Below are 15,031 nucleotides of genomic sequence, written 5' to 3'. Positions count from 1 at the left end.
ATGTTGAGGAGGTAATTTAGCCATTTAAATCCGCTGTGTTGGATCAAGGACACATCTAAAACCTGCATGACACAGGCCCTTGAGGCCTGGAGTTGGACAACCCTGGTATATTAGGATTTCTTTCAAAATTTGGCTTTTGTTGCATCTGCGAGCAATTTCTGAATTGTTTAACATAGATGTAGTTTTATCTTATAAGCTACTTAATAGTTTTGACTGTTGACTGGAGGTAGCACTTTCTACTACAGCTCGGTAATAAAGCGGTAATAGAAGAGTAACAAGGCAAAAACAAGAACATAATAATGTCGTAATTTAAATGCATGCCAATAGATGTATGTAATTCCAAACATAAAAAGGTTTTTAAAATTATACAAAATAAAGAAGAAAAACTAAAAAGTACAAGAAAAGGGTGCACTGTAAAATATAACTTGTTGTTTCAACTTAAAAATATGATGTAAAGGGCTGCCTTAAAATTTTAAGTTAATTCAAGAAATAGAGTTTGTTCTTGTAACACAACTAAATGTTATGTTGATGAAAAATCACATGTTGTCTAAACTTTTGTCTTAGTTTAGTTGACTGCGATTTGTTAGTCAGTTCAACTCCTTTAATTGTCATTAAAGTTGGGAAAAATTGGGAAAACCCTTTCAGCTAAATTAAAATAATCTATTGTTTAAACTCTTGTCATAGTTCAGTTGACTTGGGTTTTTTAGTTAATTCAAATACTTTAGTAGTTCTTTTAACTTAGGAATCTATTTTAGCTTAACTAAAATTATTTGTTAGCTAAGTTGATTTAAGTTTATTAATTAACTGAGCTCTTTAAGGTAGCTGTGTGAACTCATAAATCAGTTTCATTTTAATTATCAGGGTTGATTGACTGGATGTAAAGAAAATGTGTATTGAACATCTTAAGTATTTTTTTTTTAGCTTTCCAATTTCGTCCATTTCAGCAAAACTACCTGTTAGGTTTATCTCAGGTTTAAATATCTACATTCCTTTAAATAAATTTTCTGTTGTTTACAGAAAAAAATAAAACCCCACAGATTCCATTAAAGTGTATCTGATCATTGCAGGCAGAAAGTTTGTTTCAAGAACATGACAAGACAATTACTCATGAGCACCCAACATTCACCATTTATTGTGCCATCTTAGTCATCTGAGAAACAGAAAAATCTGTGACGTAGCTCATCAGGCTCACAATCCATCAAAACTCATAGGTTGCTCCCTGTGAAGCAATAAATTTGAACTGGGTCTTGAGCCCAGTTTGGGTGAAGACAGATTGGGTGATTATTTTGCACAAGTTTGATTAAATTCTGACCAATACTTTAGGAGCAGTAGTGATTCTTGTGAATTGCGGACAGCTGGTCAACCGAACCCTCACCATGGCATGAGCTTATCAGACTTTCAACAGGATGAGATAAAAAACTGCTGTGTTAAAAGTAACAACATAAAGTCTGCATTAATGTAATGTATCAACGGGACACTTGCCATTTTAGAAAAGTTATTCTTTACATTTGCAATATTTTTAAACTTCATTGTGCTCAGTCACACCTGTTCGCATAAAACTTGAAATATTAAAATAGTACAAAACCTTTGATAAGTGACAGTAAAGATCAGTTTACAACAACTAAGACATCAAACTCTTGTATTTGTCTTCAATTACAATTGCAACAAATTCCACAGAACCAATTTCTCTGAAAATGAGTGCTGCCTGCTTCTGAAACATTTCATAATATGAATATTTCAGAAACATTGGTTTGACTCTGCTCAATTGCAAAACAAAGGAAAAACTACTGACTTGCATGAGATAAGCATCTGCAGAGTCCACCATTATATTGTTGATAGCAATCACGTGGGACAGTTTTGAATCCTGCTGTGCTCAACTTCCCCACATTGTCAAGTTCACATAAGTTGCTGATTTAGCTGGACATGAGTTTTCAAGTTAGCTTTTTTTTTTATGTAATTGGGACATTTTTAACTTGTAATTCTATGTTATAACAACAACTTCAGTCATCTATCATCAAACTGATATAGAATAATATGTTACAATAACAAACATCTAGAATTACATTTTACAGTGTGTGGTTCCTGAGGAGGAAGAATGGGGAGCAGAGAGAGGTGGTCAAATTGTCACAGTTGGGCGAGAGATGTCGCCCAACTGGGCAAGAGATAACGTCAAATTTGCCTATACTTGATGTTACTGTACAAATGGTCCAGTGACCTGTTTCCTCTGGTAGGACACTACGATGTTGGTAGAATTTGGGGAGTACAGATTTCAAACATACCTGATTAAAGTCCTCAGGAACAATATGGACGCCCTCCACATTGGCCTCTAAGACTGGTGAGCAGTGACTGTCTATAATTCTACTGTTATGGCACCAACCCTGAAGCACATGAGCACAGAGCTCTAGGCCCCTTCCCTTAGAGTCTTTGTTGCCGTCATGGCAGTGTAATGTCTGGCCCGGTACCTCGACTGATGCATTGGGGATGTTTGGACGAAGGATTCAGCTACAAACAACACTCACAGAAAAAGCAGTTGTAGTAAATCTCTGATTGCAGCTCATCTGGTTTGTTTACCGAGGGATCTGGCATTGGTGAGATGGATGGAAGTATGAAATGCATTTATTAAAGTGACTCTGCATCAGTTAGAGATATTTCTTGAAGGATGGTCAGTCATTAGATCCTGCTGGCCCAACAAGAAGTGAAGTCATTTTGGATAACATGAGCAATGTCATTCTGATAATTCTAAGTCAAAGCTGAACTTAACTATGCATATTTATTTTGGGGTATTGTTTAAAAAAAAAAACATGATAGCACTTCATTAATTTGTCTTTAGGTCTTTGTTTAGAATGAATAACCTGTGGTTCTGGTTTCAGGGTCAAGCACAGTGACTTTTCTTTGTCCTTCTTCCATACAGTAGTAAAGTAAAGGTAAAATTTTATTTATACAGCACCTTTTAAGATGTCATGATGCTTTCTCAATCATCCAGGAAAGTAAATCTCCAAAAGTTGATTCTGTTCATTTGGACGTAGCGTTTTGTGGGAGAAACGTTTCGTCACTCATCCAAGTGACATCTTCAGTCTCAGCTGACTGCAGGTTTCCCCAATCTTATGCAAATGTACTGTTTATAAGATTGGGGGAACCTGGTGTGAATGGCTTTTGTTTCAGAATCATTTCTGAGGTCATATCTTTCCATTGATTTAAGCCAAATCTGACTTTACACTAACATTTATGGAAGGTTTAAAGAATACAGCTGAGGGCTGTAATTGCGGTGATTTTGCTTAGGGACGCACTATATCCGGCTTTTTTTTTTTTTTGTAACATTGACCTGTACAGAGGTACGGGGTGGAAATGAGACGGAAGCTGCTGAGTGAAAATGTTCAAATATTTTCACTTTCGCTTGGCACGCTCCAGCCCTCCTCCTTCCAGCGGTTCTCTTTTCAGCTGCGCGCGCTGCTCGCGCTGCGCTTCACACACAACTTTAGAGACACAGAGAGCAGAGTGCCACGCAGAGCATCGCTGTGTGAGCATGTCCCAGGTAGAATTATCGTTATTATAAGATGATCCTGCTGCTCGCTCTGCTTTCTGTTCTCTCTGGAGAACTGGGTCTGTGCCGGAAGGAGGATGAAGGCTTCAACTTTGATGGAGACATCCGCCAATTCGCCGTGACCCCCAATATGCTTTACATCGCCACAGAGGAGAGGCTGTACCAGCTGAGCCACGACTTGACTTTGATCAACAGTCTGACCCAGAGGGGAATCTTAAAGACCGGAAACCAGCAGGATGATGTGCAGTTTCACCGGGTTTCTGACACAGCTGAGTGGAACGCAACTTTCAGCATCAACGTGTTGTTGCCTTTCACAAAGAATGACTCGCTGATCAGCTGCGGTGTGACTGACGATGACTGCGGCCACTGCGAGATTCTGGACCTGAAGAACATCTCCAAGCTTCTGCACAGAGAACACATCCAGGTGGGACCTCTGAAGCGCAGCAGCAGGTCAGTCAGCTTTCTGGTGGATGTGAAGAAGAAAACTCAGGCTGACACTTACATTCTGACCGCGATCCAACAAAACACAGAAAAGCCCGAAAACAACAAGTGTGGTATTAATCGGCAGACTGTCAATCTGCAAGATACAGATAACAAACAGGGTGGAGGTATATTTTCTCTAACTGATGGAGCTTCAGGCACACCTGGGATCAAAAGTAAAGGTGATGTGGAGTTTGTTGACGGGTTTCAGATCAATTCAACCATCTATCTGTTCTCCAACGCGCTCTCAGCTCAAACAAACAGAGTCCGTCTCATTTGGCTCGAAGGCGAAAAGAGCAAAACTGATACACTCAAGTCTCTGCGGGGCGCGACTCTCAGTGTCTCTGACAGTGAAAACAGCAGACTCGTGGCCTCCTCGGTCATCCCGGGGGAGCTTTGGAGCGGCGTGTTCAGTGTGGATGGAGGAGACACCAACACTCAGCTAATGGTGTTTGACATCAGCCCTGATTACAGCAGTGATGCCGACAGAGATCCAGACTTCTACACCTCTGTGCCATCAGAAGTGACGGTGAGAGCTTTTCAAACTCTGATTTAATGGTTCTTAATTTAATGGCTCCAGTATCCTCTGGATAAATGTCCCTTTAAAAAAGAATAAAATAACTAAAATATACATTTTAACTACAACAAAAAGAAAGTTTTGTTCTTTTGTGCGTCTTAATAGAGTTATTTTTGTAATATCATTTCAGCTGCTGGAAAAATCTTGTCATGTTTGAGCATCATAGACTGAAGAAAGATGAGAGAGCAGTTTAAGACTTTTGTACAATTGGTGATAAAATAATCCATATATTTGTTTCTCCACACATACTATAACAAAAAAAAATGTTATCTATGAACCAGTTTAACTATTAAGCCAACTGTGGGATGTCCTAATGGCCACACTTCATGTCTGAACCTCATATTTCAAACTAAAATGACAAAATCAAGAAATTCAACTGACTTTGGTGACAATGCAGCAACAGACATGCTTCAGTGAGGCTTCAGGACTTTCAGTACTTCTGATGTTCAGTTCTTCAGGTCAGTTATTTCTGATGTTTTTCTGTTTCTCAGCCAAAGATCCTCAAACCGAAGGCAGTGATTTTCAGGCAGAGCTACATGACCTCAGTGCTGGCAGTGAGGCAGAGAGGCTGGATGGTTTTCTATATTGGGACAGGAGACGGACAGCTCATTAAGGTTTGTATAAATTATCATATATCAGTTATTATTAACAGAAAGAAATAAAGCTAATGTTCAGTATTTCAGAGGCCATCTAGTAGCAGTAGGGTGTCTATTGAGAAACTGTTAACTAAACAAATTTAATGCATTAACTGTTTAGGAATTACAGCCATTTTTATACACAGGCTGCCATTTTCACAGTCAGTTGAGGCCTAATTTCGTTATGTCACAACATTTCGCTGGAAGTCAACGTATTAGGCCCAAGGAAGTGTCAGTGCAAGTAAACAAGGCTGAACAAGCAAAAGAAAGCAGACAGACGGCAGAGCCTGTAGGAGAAGCCAAATCAACATTCCAGATCAAGAACATCCAACGAGTCTGAACAAGTACAGAAGACAACCGATGTGGATGTTTGCAGCAGTGTTTCATTAGTTTACAGCTACAGAGCATCATGGAATCCCAAGAAAACCCTTGGAGAAGTAGTTTTGTCGTCCTTTATCAAACTTTGAGTTAAAGAGACACCTTCAGGAATGTATATACGGAAACCATTGTTTACACTCGGGCACAGGAAGACCAGATTAGACCTGGCTGAAAACATCTCAAAGATGCCTAAAAATAAATATTTGGACAGAAACAAAGATTTACTGGATGATGGTTAACGGGGGGAAGAAAAGTGTAAAAGCTTTTGTTTTTAGTGTAAATTCTAACATTAACACTTGTGATCTTAATTATATGATTATCAGCTTTATTTATTTTTTACATTCTTCCTAGAGTCCCATTTTTTTCAAAGCAAGGTTGTAACTAGATTGATCACTCACACTGCTTCTGATTTGACATAAACAACCAAACAATACAAACCCCCCCACTGAGTACAGAAACAATAGTACAGTCTCTCCTTCTTGTTGTCAGCTGTCTGTGGACAAGAACTATCACGCTGCCTGTCCCACGGTGCTCTACAGGACCAGTGATGACCGCAAAGTGTTTCCCAAATTACATCTGGATCCAGTGGGTCGTAAACATCTGTATGTGCCATTTACAAACCAGGTACTTAAATTATTTACTGATTATCTTAACGTCACATGTACCTGTGCTGCATTTTAAAGTGTTTGTTGTTCTAGGTGAAGCGAGTTCCTGTGTCAAAGTGCAGCACGTACACAAATGTGCAGGAGTGTTGGTCTGCACAGGATCCATACTGTGGTTGGTGTGGCTCTAAAAGCAGGTGAGAGAAACAACATGCAGCTGACGTCTCCAAACTATTCTGAACTTGGTGATCATTTCTCCTTCTTCTCCCAGCTGCACATTTGAAGATGACTGCACAGATTCAGATTGGCTGTCCATTCCTGATGAGTCCCAACACAAAATGATTTCCCACAAAGTTGAAAAGGACACAAACGGACAGGTACAGCTTACAAACACACTTGGGACTGTGATCATTTGTGGCTTTCAGGTGTTTCTCACTTATGTTCTTCATTTTCAGATTTTACTAAAAATCCACACACACCTGACTGTGGGCCAGGAAGGGCCGTCTAACTTTGCCTGTCAGTTCGTTGGAAGGTCCGGCTCGATTTGTGCTTCGAATAACCCTCCTCCACATTTCCCACAATGCACCTGCATCCTGTCTGATCGTACGCTTCCTGCTGATGGTCAGTGACTTTTCAGAAATAATTCCAGGAATAAAATGCTTCACAACAAAAGTTATTTATTGATTTGTAGTATTTGCCAAAATAAGAAAATTAAATCAGAAATATTAATGACAGAGCTACTCTGACAGATGAAATATTCTAACTGTTTATTATTATAGTGGTACAGCTCAAACATATATACTACTAATAGTAGAGACTTTGACACTTAAGTTTTTTTGTTTTTTTTAATGTACAGGTCTGCATGTCACAATAAAATTCAGACTTGGGACATCACAGCTGTCAGAACAACTGAGGTTAAACGACTGCTCTAACATGAGTGGACCACCAAGTTTCATGTTGTAAGTCCATTAATACTAGAAATGATTCAACGACTCAGACTGTGGACAGACTAAAGTGGTCCTGATGTGATTAACAGAAAGATCAGACAATCAAGTCGCAGTTAGAAATCAAAGAGAACGAAACCTTACTGATGAAAGCTGGAAAAGTTGAACAATTGAATGAAACTGTACGGACAGGATGGACCAGAGACGAGTGGTCTTGTTGTGGGAAGTCTTTATACTGGTTTATTTCAGCAAAGCCATGAGCTTGCTCATGGCCCGGAGCGTACTTGAAAACATATTTTCATTATTAAATGTTCTCGGCAGTAAACTCATACAGCGTCCTCATTTCAGCTGAGCTTTGTTCAGTAGAACTTCTTGGCTGAACATCTGCTCTCTTCCTGTTATTCATTCAGGATGACGCGGACTGGGTGTTTCTGTTTCTGCATGAAAAGTATGGCAGTCTCTTTTCATTCCCAAAAGTACACGTAGTTGATTCCTCTTCTTGAATCCTTTCCTCGGCATCTTGGTCCCTCCTACCAGCTGTGGCAGCAGAGGAAATGAGGAAGAGAGATATTTAACAAAATAAGACATCCTGTCAGTTAAGACATAAATGAACCATAAAGAACTTTAGCGACTGTGGCTGAGGAATAAGAACTGCTTCAGTGCAGATTGGATTGACTGAGGCGACACGCAGTTTTCCTCAGGAAGTGGGTGGAGAGCAGGCAGGTGGGGTCAGCGTGTGTGTTCGGAGGTCCAGGTGGTTATGAGTAGGAAAAACAAAACAGCTTTGTCCTTCTCTCATTCATGCACTCCTTTTTTCCCTATGGTGCTTTTTTGTGCTCATCTCACTCCTCTGTTTTCTGCTCAGGTGTCGGCAGTGTATCAAAGCTGGTTGTGGATGGAACAAAAACAGCTGTTCCTGGGCTAACCAAGGAGAGACTGGTGTACTAGTGACTGATTTTATGGATTTATCAGTCTGTGTGCTACATTATTTTAAATTCATCACTTTTTAACATTCAGCAAGAAACGTGGGCTTAATGGTAGAAAACAACATTTTTAGTAAAGGCCAGACATGCTAAGAAAAACACAATTACTGAGCAAATTTCCTACTGATTAACTTATTTTGAGGATGACATTTTCAAGTATTTATTGCTTCATCAATACAATGATTTCCATGTTTAGTTTATAAAAAATAAAAATGCTTTTATTAGCAGTTTTCCTCTTTTTGAACTAAGATAATGTTAGCCACAACAGGTCCTAGATCAGTTCTGATAGATTACAGTGCTACGCACATGCTAAGTGCTGAATCCCCTCCTGCAGGACAGAGTTTGCCAAGAGTTGGAGTCTGGGAAGAACTTCTCCGTGAGTCTGATCCTCATTGTTCCTCTGACACCTAATCCACATCCAGTATAATGTCAGCAGAAAGAAATTAAATTATCTGTTTTTTTTGTTTGTTTCACTGTCAGATCCCAGAGATCTCCTCCATCACTCCCAGTGTGGTGTCTTTCTATGGGACAAACCATGCAGTGTTATTAGGTCGTAACCTTGGTGATGTGAAACGAGTGAGGATCCAGACACACGCTGACTGTACTCCAAAAGAGTGAGCCACTGTACACATAACTAAGACGATGCTGGGAAATGACAAATTAAAGAGCAGATTTTAATACAGGGGAACACCACCCATATTACAAACCTACATATTCTATAATTTAACCCTCTCAAAGCAGGTGTTGCCGATTTGCAACAGTTAAAAACTAACAACCTGATTACCCCACATACATATTTTATGAGTTTTTTTTACTCAGAAGTACCACTGCAGGACTTGGTTGTGCATTAGCAACAAAAAGTTTAATTTGAGCCTGAGAGGGTTAACTTTGACAGGTCAATTCTAAAATAGTTAACAGTGTGTTTCATAAAATACTAACAAATCCAGAATATGTACAATAAGAGTCACCCTTCACACAAAACAACAATAAAATATTAAATAAAGAAACAATACAAGGATTCAAAATTAAGGTGCAAAAGAAGAAATTAGTAAAAATAAAACAACAAGTTTTGTCTGTTTTCAGGTTTTCTGCATATCGTGGTGATGTCATTGAGTGTGTGTCTTTGCCCAGGTCTCCTGTTTGGGGCAACACTGGTATCAGTCTGACGTTCCACATTCCCACCACAGAACTTAAAGGTGTGGCCAGCGTCTGCGTTCTCCTCCCAGATGGTAGTTGCCATGGTGAGGCTAACATCACTTACCGCTCATCGCCATCCTGTGGCAACATTACTCCAAGCAGCAGCTGGATGAGGTAAGATTAGTTTTGCACAAAGCGTTAGCGACAGCTGCTGATGGTGGATCCAGAACTTCCAGCAGCTAATGTCACAGAAAGAGTTTAAACTGAAGCTTTTAAACTGGATGACTAAAAGGAACTAGTGCTGATAACTGATTTTGAGGAGGTGGTCACCTCTGACTAAATTCAGTTTAGTTTTTAGACAAATCAAATCAAATAGAACCAAATTAACAACCATACAATATCTGCAACACATTTAATGTGACATATGGAGAGCACTGTCTCTAAGAAATTATCTTCTGAGAAGTGCAATAAAAAAACCTGATAAATCAAAATAATAATCATCTGCAGTTCATTTTAACAGGGAGTCTTCCTGAGGCAATAAAGGCCGATAGTAAAGGTGGTGTTAATGATCCAAATCTAAAACTACTTTAGTCTTATTTATTTATTACAAATATAACATGTTAGTGGGAAAGAATAGAGACATGGATATTTTTCTGCTCCATCAAGCAATAAGCTTATTGTTACACCTTTATTGAGCTCTGCTGGTTTTCTGCTATAATGCTGTAGATCTTTCTTCCATTAAGAAGTGATGCAGCATCATTTTTATTCTCAAGTAAACTCTTAAAGAACCCCACGGTGATCCTTTCATGCTTTGGCCTTTATAGCTGCAAAGCTAAATTTGTTGTTTTAGTCCATCAGACACTTTGGTCTGCATCAGAACATAACAACTAGGTCATCCTCAGATGATGACTCATTATACTCTAGTGTATAGAAATCTCTTAAACCTGCAATGGGAGCCACTGCAGTACAGTTTTACCATTACATTGAGGTGTCATTATAAGAATTATTCTCTGTGATCAAGAGTCTTTCATACTCTCTGCTCTGCATAAATGCTGCTCTGTGTTTGGTAGTGGGAAGAGGAAGCTCACACTCATGGGGTCTCACCTGGACCTTGTTGAAGGGGTCGTACACAGCCACGCCAAGCACGACGTCAAGCTTCCCATCGGCAGCAGCTATCAGGTCTGCAGACACACACAGTGTAAATGGGATTGTTGTTACACATCAAATATATCATTTTACATAATATGTCTTTCTCTGGTTGATTTACAGAGGTAAAGATGTCATGGTTCAAACTTTCAAATTTTAAAATGTTCAAAATGTTGGCTGATTTCAACATGAAAGCAGAACACATTCAGACTAGATGTGTTCTTAAATGCCGTTCAAACAAACGTTTGTTCATCATTTTAAAAGATAATAGGATGAACACTAGTGAACGATGATTACAAAAGCACGCATGTTAAATGAACAAACAAATAAACAATGAACTAACATTAAAGCAAGCTTCAGTGTTTGAGAAGACAAATTAATCTGCTCCACTACCAGGTTTTCTATTCATTGTGCATGTGTATGAAACGTGTGCACACCCGGGTTTTAGTCAACTTAAAAAATGAGATCAAATAATTTCAAAACTGTTCTCATCTTTAACTCTAACCTGTACAATATAATTTCAAAACCAACTAACCAACTATGTTTTTAAAAATTATATTTTTTAAAATATATTTAAAAATAATAATAAAACATCCAATTAGTTGGTTGCATACGTGTGCACAAACTTAGTTAGCCCAATACTTTGTGGAAGTGCCTTTTGATTAATCAGAGGATTGGGTCTCTCAGCATGGCATATCTGACCTGCCTATTCTTACTTGCACCAAATGTGTAAAATGTGAGAGCATGTGCACAGGCATCTTCTGCTCATCCCACAGATTTTTTAATGGAAATAATTAGACCCCATCTTATCTTAAAGACAGCATCGTATCATATCACCCCAATAGAGCACTTTGCGCTCAGACTATTGATTCATTGGGTATTTAAAAGTAGAATGGGAAGCAGAGCCTTCAGCTTTCAGCTCCTTCTCTGTAGAACCAGCTCGAAGTTTGGATTCAGGAGACAGACACCCTCTCTACTTTTAAGATTAGGCTTAAATCTTTCCTTTTTGATGAAGCTTACAGGGAGTGCAGAATTATTAGGCAAGTTGTATTTTTGAGGAATAATTTTATTATTGAACAACAACCATGTTCTCAATGAACCCAAAAGAGTCATTAATATCAAAGCTGAATGTTTTTGGAAGTAGTTTTTAGTTTGTTTTTAGTTTTAGCTATTTTAGGGGGATATCTGTGTGTGCAGGTGACTATTACTGTGCATAATTATTAGGCAACTCAAAAAACAAATATATACCCATTTCAATTATTTATTTTTACCAGTGAAACCAATATAACATCTCCACATTCACAAATATACATTTCTGACATTCAAAAACAAAACAAAAACAAATCAGCGACCAATATAGCCACCTTTCTTTGCAAGGACACTCAAAAGCCTGCCATCCATGGATCCTGTCAGTGTTTTGATCTGTTCACCATCAACATTGCGTGCAGCAGCAACCACAGCCTCCCAGACACTGTTCAGAGAGGTGTACTGTTTTCCCTCCTTGTAAATCTCACATTTGATGATGGACCACAGGTTCTCAATGGGGTTCAGATCAGGTGAACAAGGTGGCCATGTCATTAGTTTTTCTTCTTTTATACCCTTTCTTGCCAGCCACGCTGTGGAGTACTTGGACGCGTGTGATGGAGCATTGTCCTGCATGAAAATCATGTTTTTCTTGAAGGATGCAGACTTCTTCCTGTACCACTGCTTGAAGAAGGTGTCTTCCAGAAACTGGCAGTAGGACTGGGAGTTGAGCTTGACTCCATCCTCAACCCGAAAAGGCCCCACAAGCTCATCTTTGATGATACCAGCCCAAACCAGTACTCCACCTCCACCTTGCTGGCGTCTGAGTCGGACTGGAGCTCTCTGCCCTTTACCAATCCAGCCACAGGCCCATCCATCTGGCCCATCAAGACTCACTCTCATTTCATCAGTCCATAAAACCTTAGAAAAACCAGTCTTGAGATATTTCTTGGCCCAGTCTTGACGTTTCAGCTTGTGTGTCTTGTTCAGTGGTGGGCGTCTTTCAGCCTTTCTTACCTTGGCCATGTCTCTGAGTATTGCACACCTTGTGCTTTTGGGCACTCCAGTGATGTTGCAGCTCTGAAATATGGCCAAACTGGTGGCAAGTGGCATCTTGGCAGCTTTTCTCAGTTCATGGGCAGTTATTTGGCGCCTTGGTTTTTCCACACGCTTCTTGCGACCCTGTTGACTATTTTGAATGAAACGCTTGATTGTTCGATGATCACGCTTCAGAAGCTTTGCAATTTTGAGACTGCTGCATCCCTCTGTAAGATATCTCACCATTTTTGACTATTCTGAGCCTGTCAAGTCCTTCTTTTGACCCATTTTGCCAAAGGAAAGGACGTTGCCTAATAATTATGCACACCTGATATAGGGGGTTGATGTCATTAGACCACACCCCTTCTCATTACAGAGATGCACATCACCTAATATGCTTAATTGGTAGTAGGCTTTCGAGCCTATACAGCTTGGAGTAAGACAACATGCATGAAGAGGATGATGTGGACAAAATACTCATTTGCCTAATAATTCTGCACTCCCTGTATAGTTAGGGCTGGATGAGGTGACCCCAAATCCTTCTTTAGTTATGCTGTAATAGGCACAGGCTGCTGGGGGATTCCCATGATTCACTGTGAGTGTTTGCATTTTCACTCTATATATGTTTATAAACCACTCTGCATTTAATCATTAGTTATTATTAGTCTCATGCCCTCTTCCACAGTGTGTCTGTGTCCTGTCTTCCTTCTCTCACCCCCAACCAGACCAACATGTCAGATGGCTGCCCCTCCCTGAGCTTGGTTCTGCTAGAATTTTCTCCCTGTTAAAAGGAAGTTTTGAATGTTCTGTTGAATTTAGGTCTGTGTGTGTGTGTGTGTGTGTGTGTGTGTGTGTGTGTGTGTGTGTGTGTGTGTGTGTGTGTGTGTGTGTGTGCGTGTGTGCGTGTGTGTGTGTGTGCTTTTCAGGTCATGGTAGCTCCTGTGCTAAAGAATTAGTGCTCAACTATATTTAAAAAATAACATCACTTAAGCATCTCATCCAGACATTGACTTTATAACACAGAATGTATTTAAACTCCTTGCAGAGTCTCAGCTATGACACACCTGAAGCTGAAAGCACTTTGATGATTTCTAGCAGCACTGTGTTTCTAAAAGCAGCCAATGAAACTTTAGCCTGCTCTTTAAACATCACCTACCATCCAGAGCCTGAGTTTACCAGCTTCACAGCCATAAGGACAGGAAACAATGTCCGCATCACCTTAAAGGTAACATTGTTACTTTTGCTTTTTTTTTTTTTTTTATCGCATGTACAAACAGGAGTTCATTAAAGGTCAAACTTTGTTTCTGTTATTTTAGAAAAAGTCAGACAAACTGGAGATGTCAAAAGACGAGTTATCAGTGTGGGGCGTTCAAGACACACAGGAATACGGCTGTATCCTGGTGGCCAAAGAAACCAGTAAAGAGACTGACTCCTTCAGCTGTGAGATTAAAGGGCTACCCAACACACGATTCCAAAAGTTAAAGGTAAATCTTTCTTTTAAGCTATAGGCAACACTTTCATAGAGATACATTTGTTGTGACAGTAGGTCCAACATTATAGCAATCGTGTTACCATACAAAGTACACAAAATATATTTCTGATATCATTTTAAATGACTGTTTTCTAAAATAATTCTATAAATACGTGATATTGAACTTCAATACACAATCAACATAAAACAAAACAAAACTGATCAAATGAGTCTGTGGTGAGAATAGCAAAAGTTTTGAGTAGAATCTTTAAACTTGTATCAAGTCCAAAAACATCTATTAAAACATCATTTTTTAAACAGTTATGTTCAAATTGTGATATTTCCTTGAGAATAGTTCTGCTGCTCTGGTGAGACTTCACCCTGTGAAATGCTTTTTTGTATTTTCTAGATAAAGTATGGTGACAAGACAATAAGCCTCAGTGATTCTTCATCACACCATGTCTCTCCAATACTGCTTTCCCTGCTGATAATTGGACATATTGCCAGTAAGTTGTGTTGACATATTGGCTTTTTCTATAAACCCTGAACAAATTTCAATTTCAATTATGTAGTACAATTTCTGGAGACCTTTTCTACTCCATCTTGACAGCCTTCTAGTTTTTCTGCTCAGGTTAAATTGGTTACTGTTTGGCTTTTTGTATTGGTGGCTATCTGTCTATGGTGGAGGAGACGCCCAGGGAGATGAATGGATTTTGACCAATGATGCCCCTCTCTCTGTTCAAGTGTTTTCATGTTATGTCTGTTTGATTAATAAATCACTTTGATGAATAAATCTTCCTTGTTTAAAAATGTGCCATGGTGTGTTCTCCCTCTGTTTATGACCTCTTGATGTCTTTTATTAATAAAAATTATAAAAAACAAAAACAAAACACCAAATATAATAATATACACCAGAATCTCATTATAGCTTTGGAGTATGCTTGTGCACAACATCCCACAAATAACTCAAATTTCAAGAGAATTTTCTGGGAAGACATAATTAAATACCAATCATATATATATATGATTGGTATTGGTATATATATATATATATATATATATATATATATATATAT

General features: G+C 39.0%; 1 protein-coding gene across 2 annotated transcripts; it reads left to right on the top strand.

Annotated features, from left to right (window-relative positions):
• The first annotated feature begins 3,462 nt into the window (after positions 1-3,462).
• LOC146554969 (plexin-C1-like) lies at positions 3,463-14,767 on the top strand. 2 transcript variants are annotated; one of them, XM_085252214.1, is made up of 15 exons: positions 3,463-4,550; positions 5,090-5,212; positions 6,101-6,235; positions 6,310-6,410; positions 6,485-6,590; positions 6,669-6,834; positions 7,070-7,172; positions 8,023-8,098; positions 8,475-8,516; positions 8,621-8,754; positions 9,272-9,451; positions 10,348-10,456; positions 13,530-13,709; positions 13,801-13,968; positions 14,365-14,767. In XM_085252214.1, exons 1-15 carry the CDS (start codon positions 3,555-3,557, stop codon positions 14,473-14,475), a joined length of 2,730 nt encoding a protein of 909 aa, XP_085108340.1. In that variant the 5' UTR covers positions 3,463-3,554; the 3' UTR covers positions 14,476-14,767. The 2 variants fall into 2 exon arrangements, with proteins under 2 accessions (XP_085108340.1, XP_085108341.1); XM_085252215.1 differs by having other exon boundaries at positions 8,023-8,128.
• Positions 14,768-15,031: the final 264 nt, after the last annotated feature.

Source organism: Mchenga conophoros, linkage group LG17 (assembly GCF_057382185.1).
Source record: "Mchenga conophoros isolate Kocher_MC1m ecotype Shallow Benthic linkage group LG17, M_conophoros_male_GT1.1, whole genome shotgun sequence".
In the NCBI taxonomy this organism is placed as follows: domain Eukaryota; kingdom Metazoa; phylum Chordata; class Actinopteri; order Cichliformes; family Cichlidae; genus Mchenga; species Mchenga conophoros.
Note: the sequence above shows the minus strand (reverse complement) of the source record. Positions and strands in the feature narration are given on the sequence as shown.

Coding starts and splice junctions, on each gene's coding strand:
- LOC146554969 (XM_085252215.1), top strand. CDS start 3,555: ATGATCCTGCTGCTCGCTCTGCTTTCTGTTCTCTCTGGAGAACTGGGT. Junction 4,551..5,089: donor CTGTGCCATCAGAAGTGACG/GTGAGAGCTTTT, acceptor TCTGTTTCTCAG/CCAAAGATCCTCAAACCGAA. Junction 6,835..7,069: donor TCGTACGCTTCCTGCTGATG/GTCAGTGACTTT, acceptor TTTAATGTACAG/GTCTGCATGTCACAATAAAA.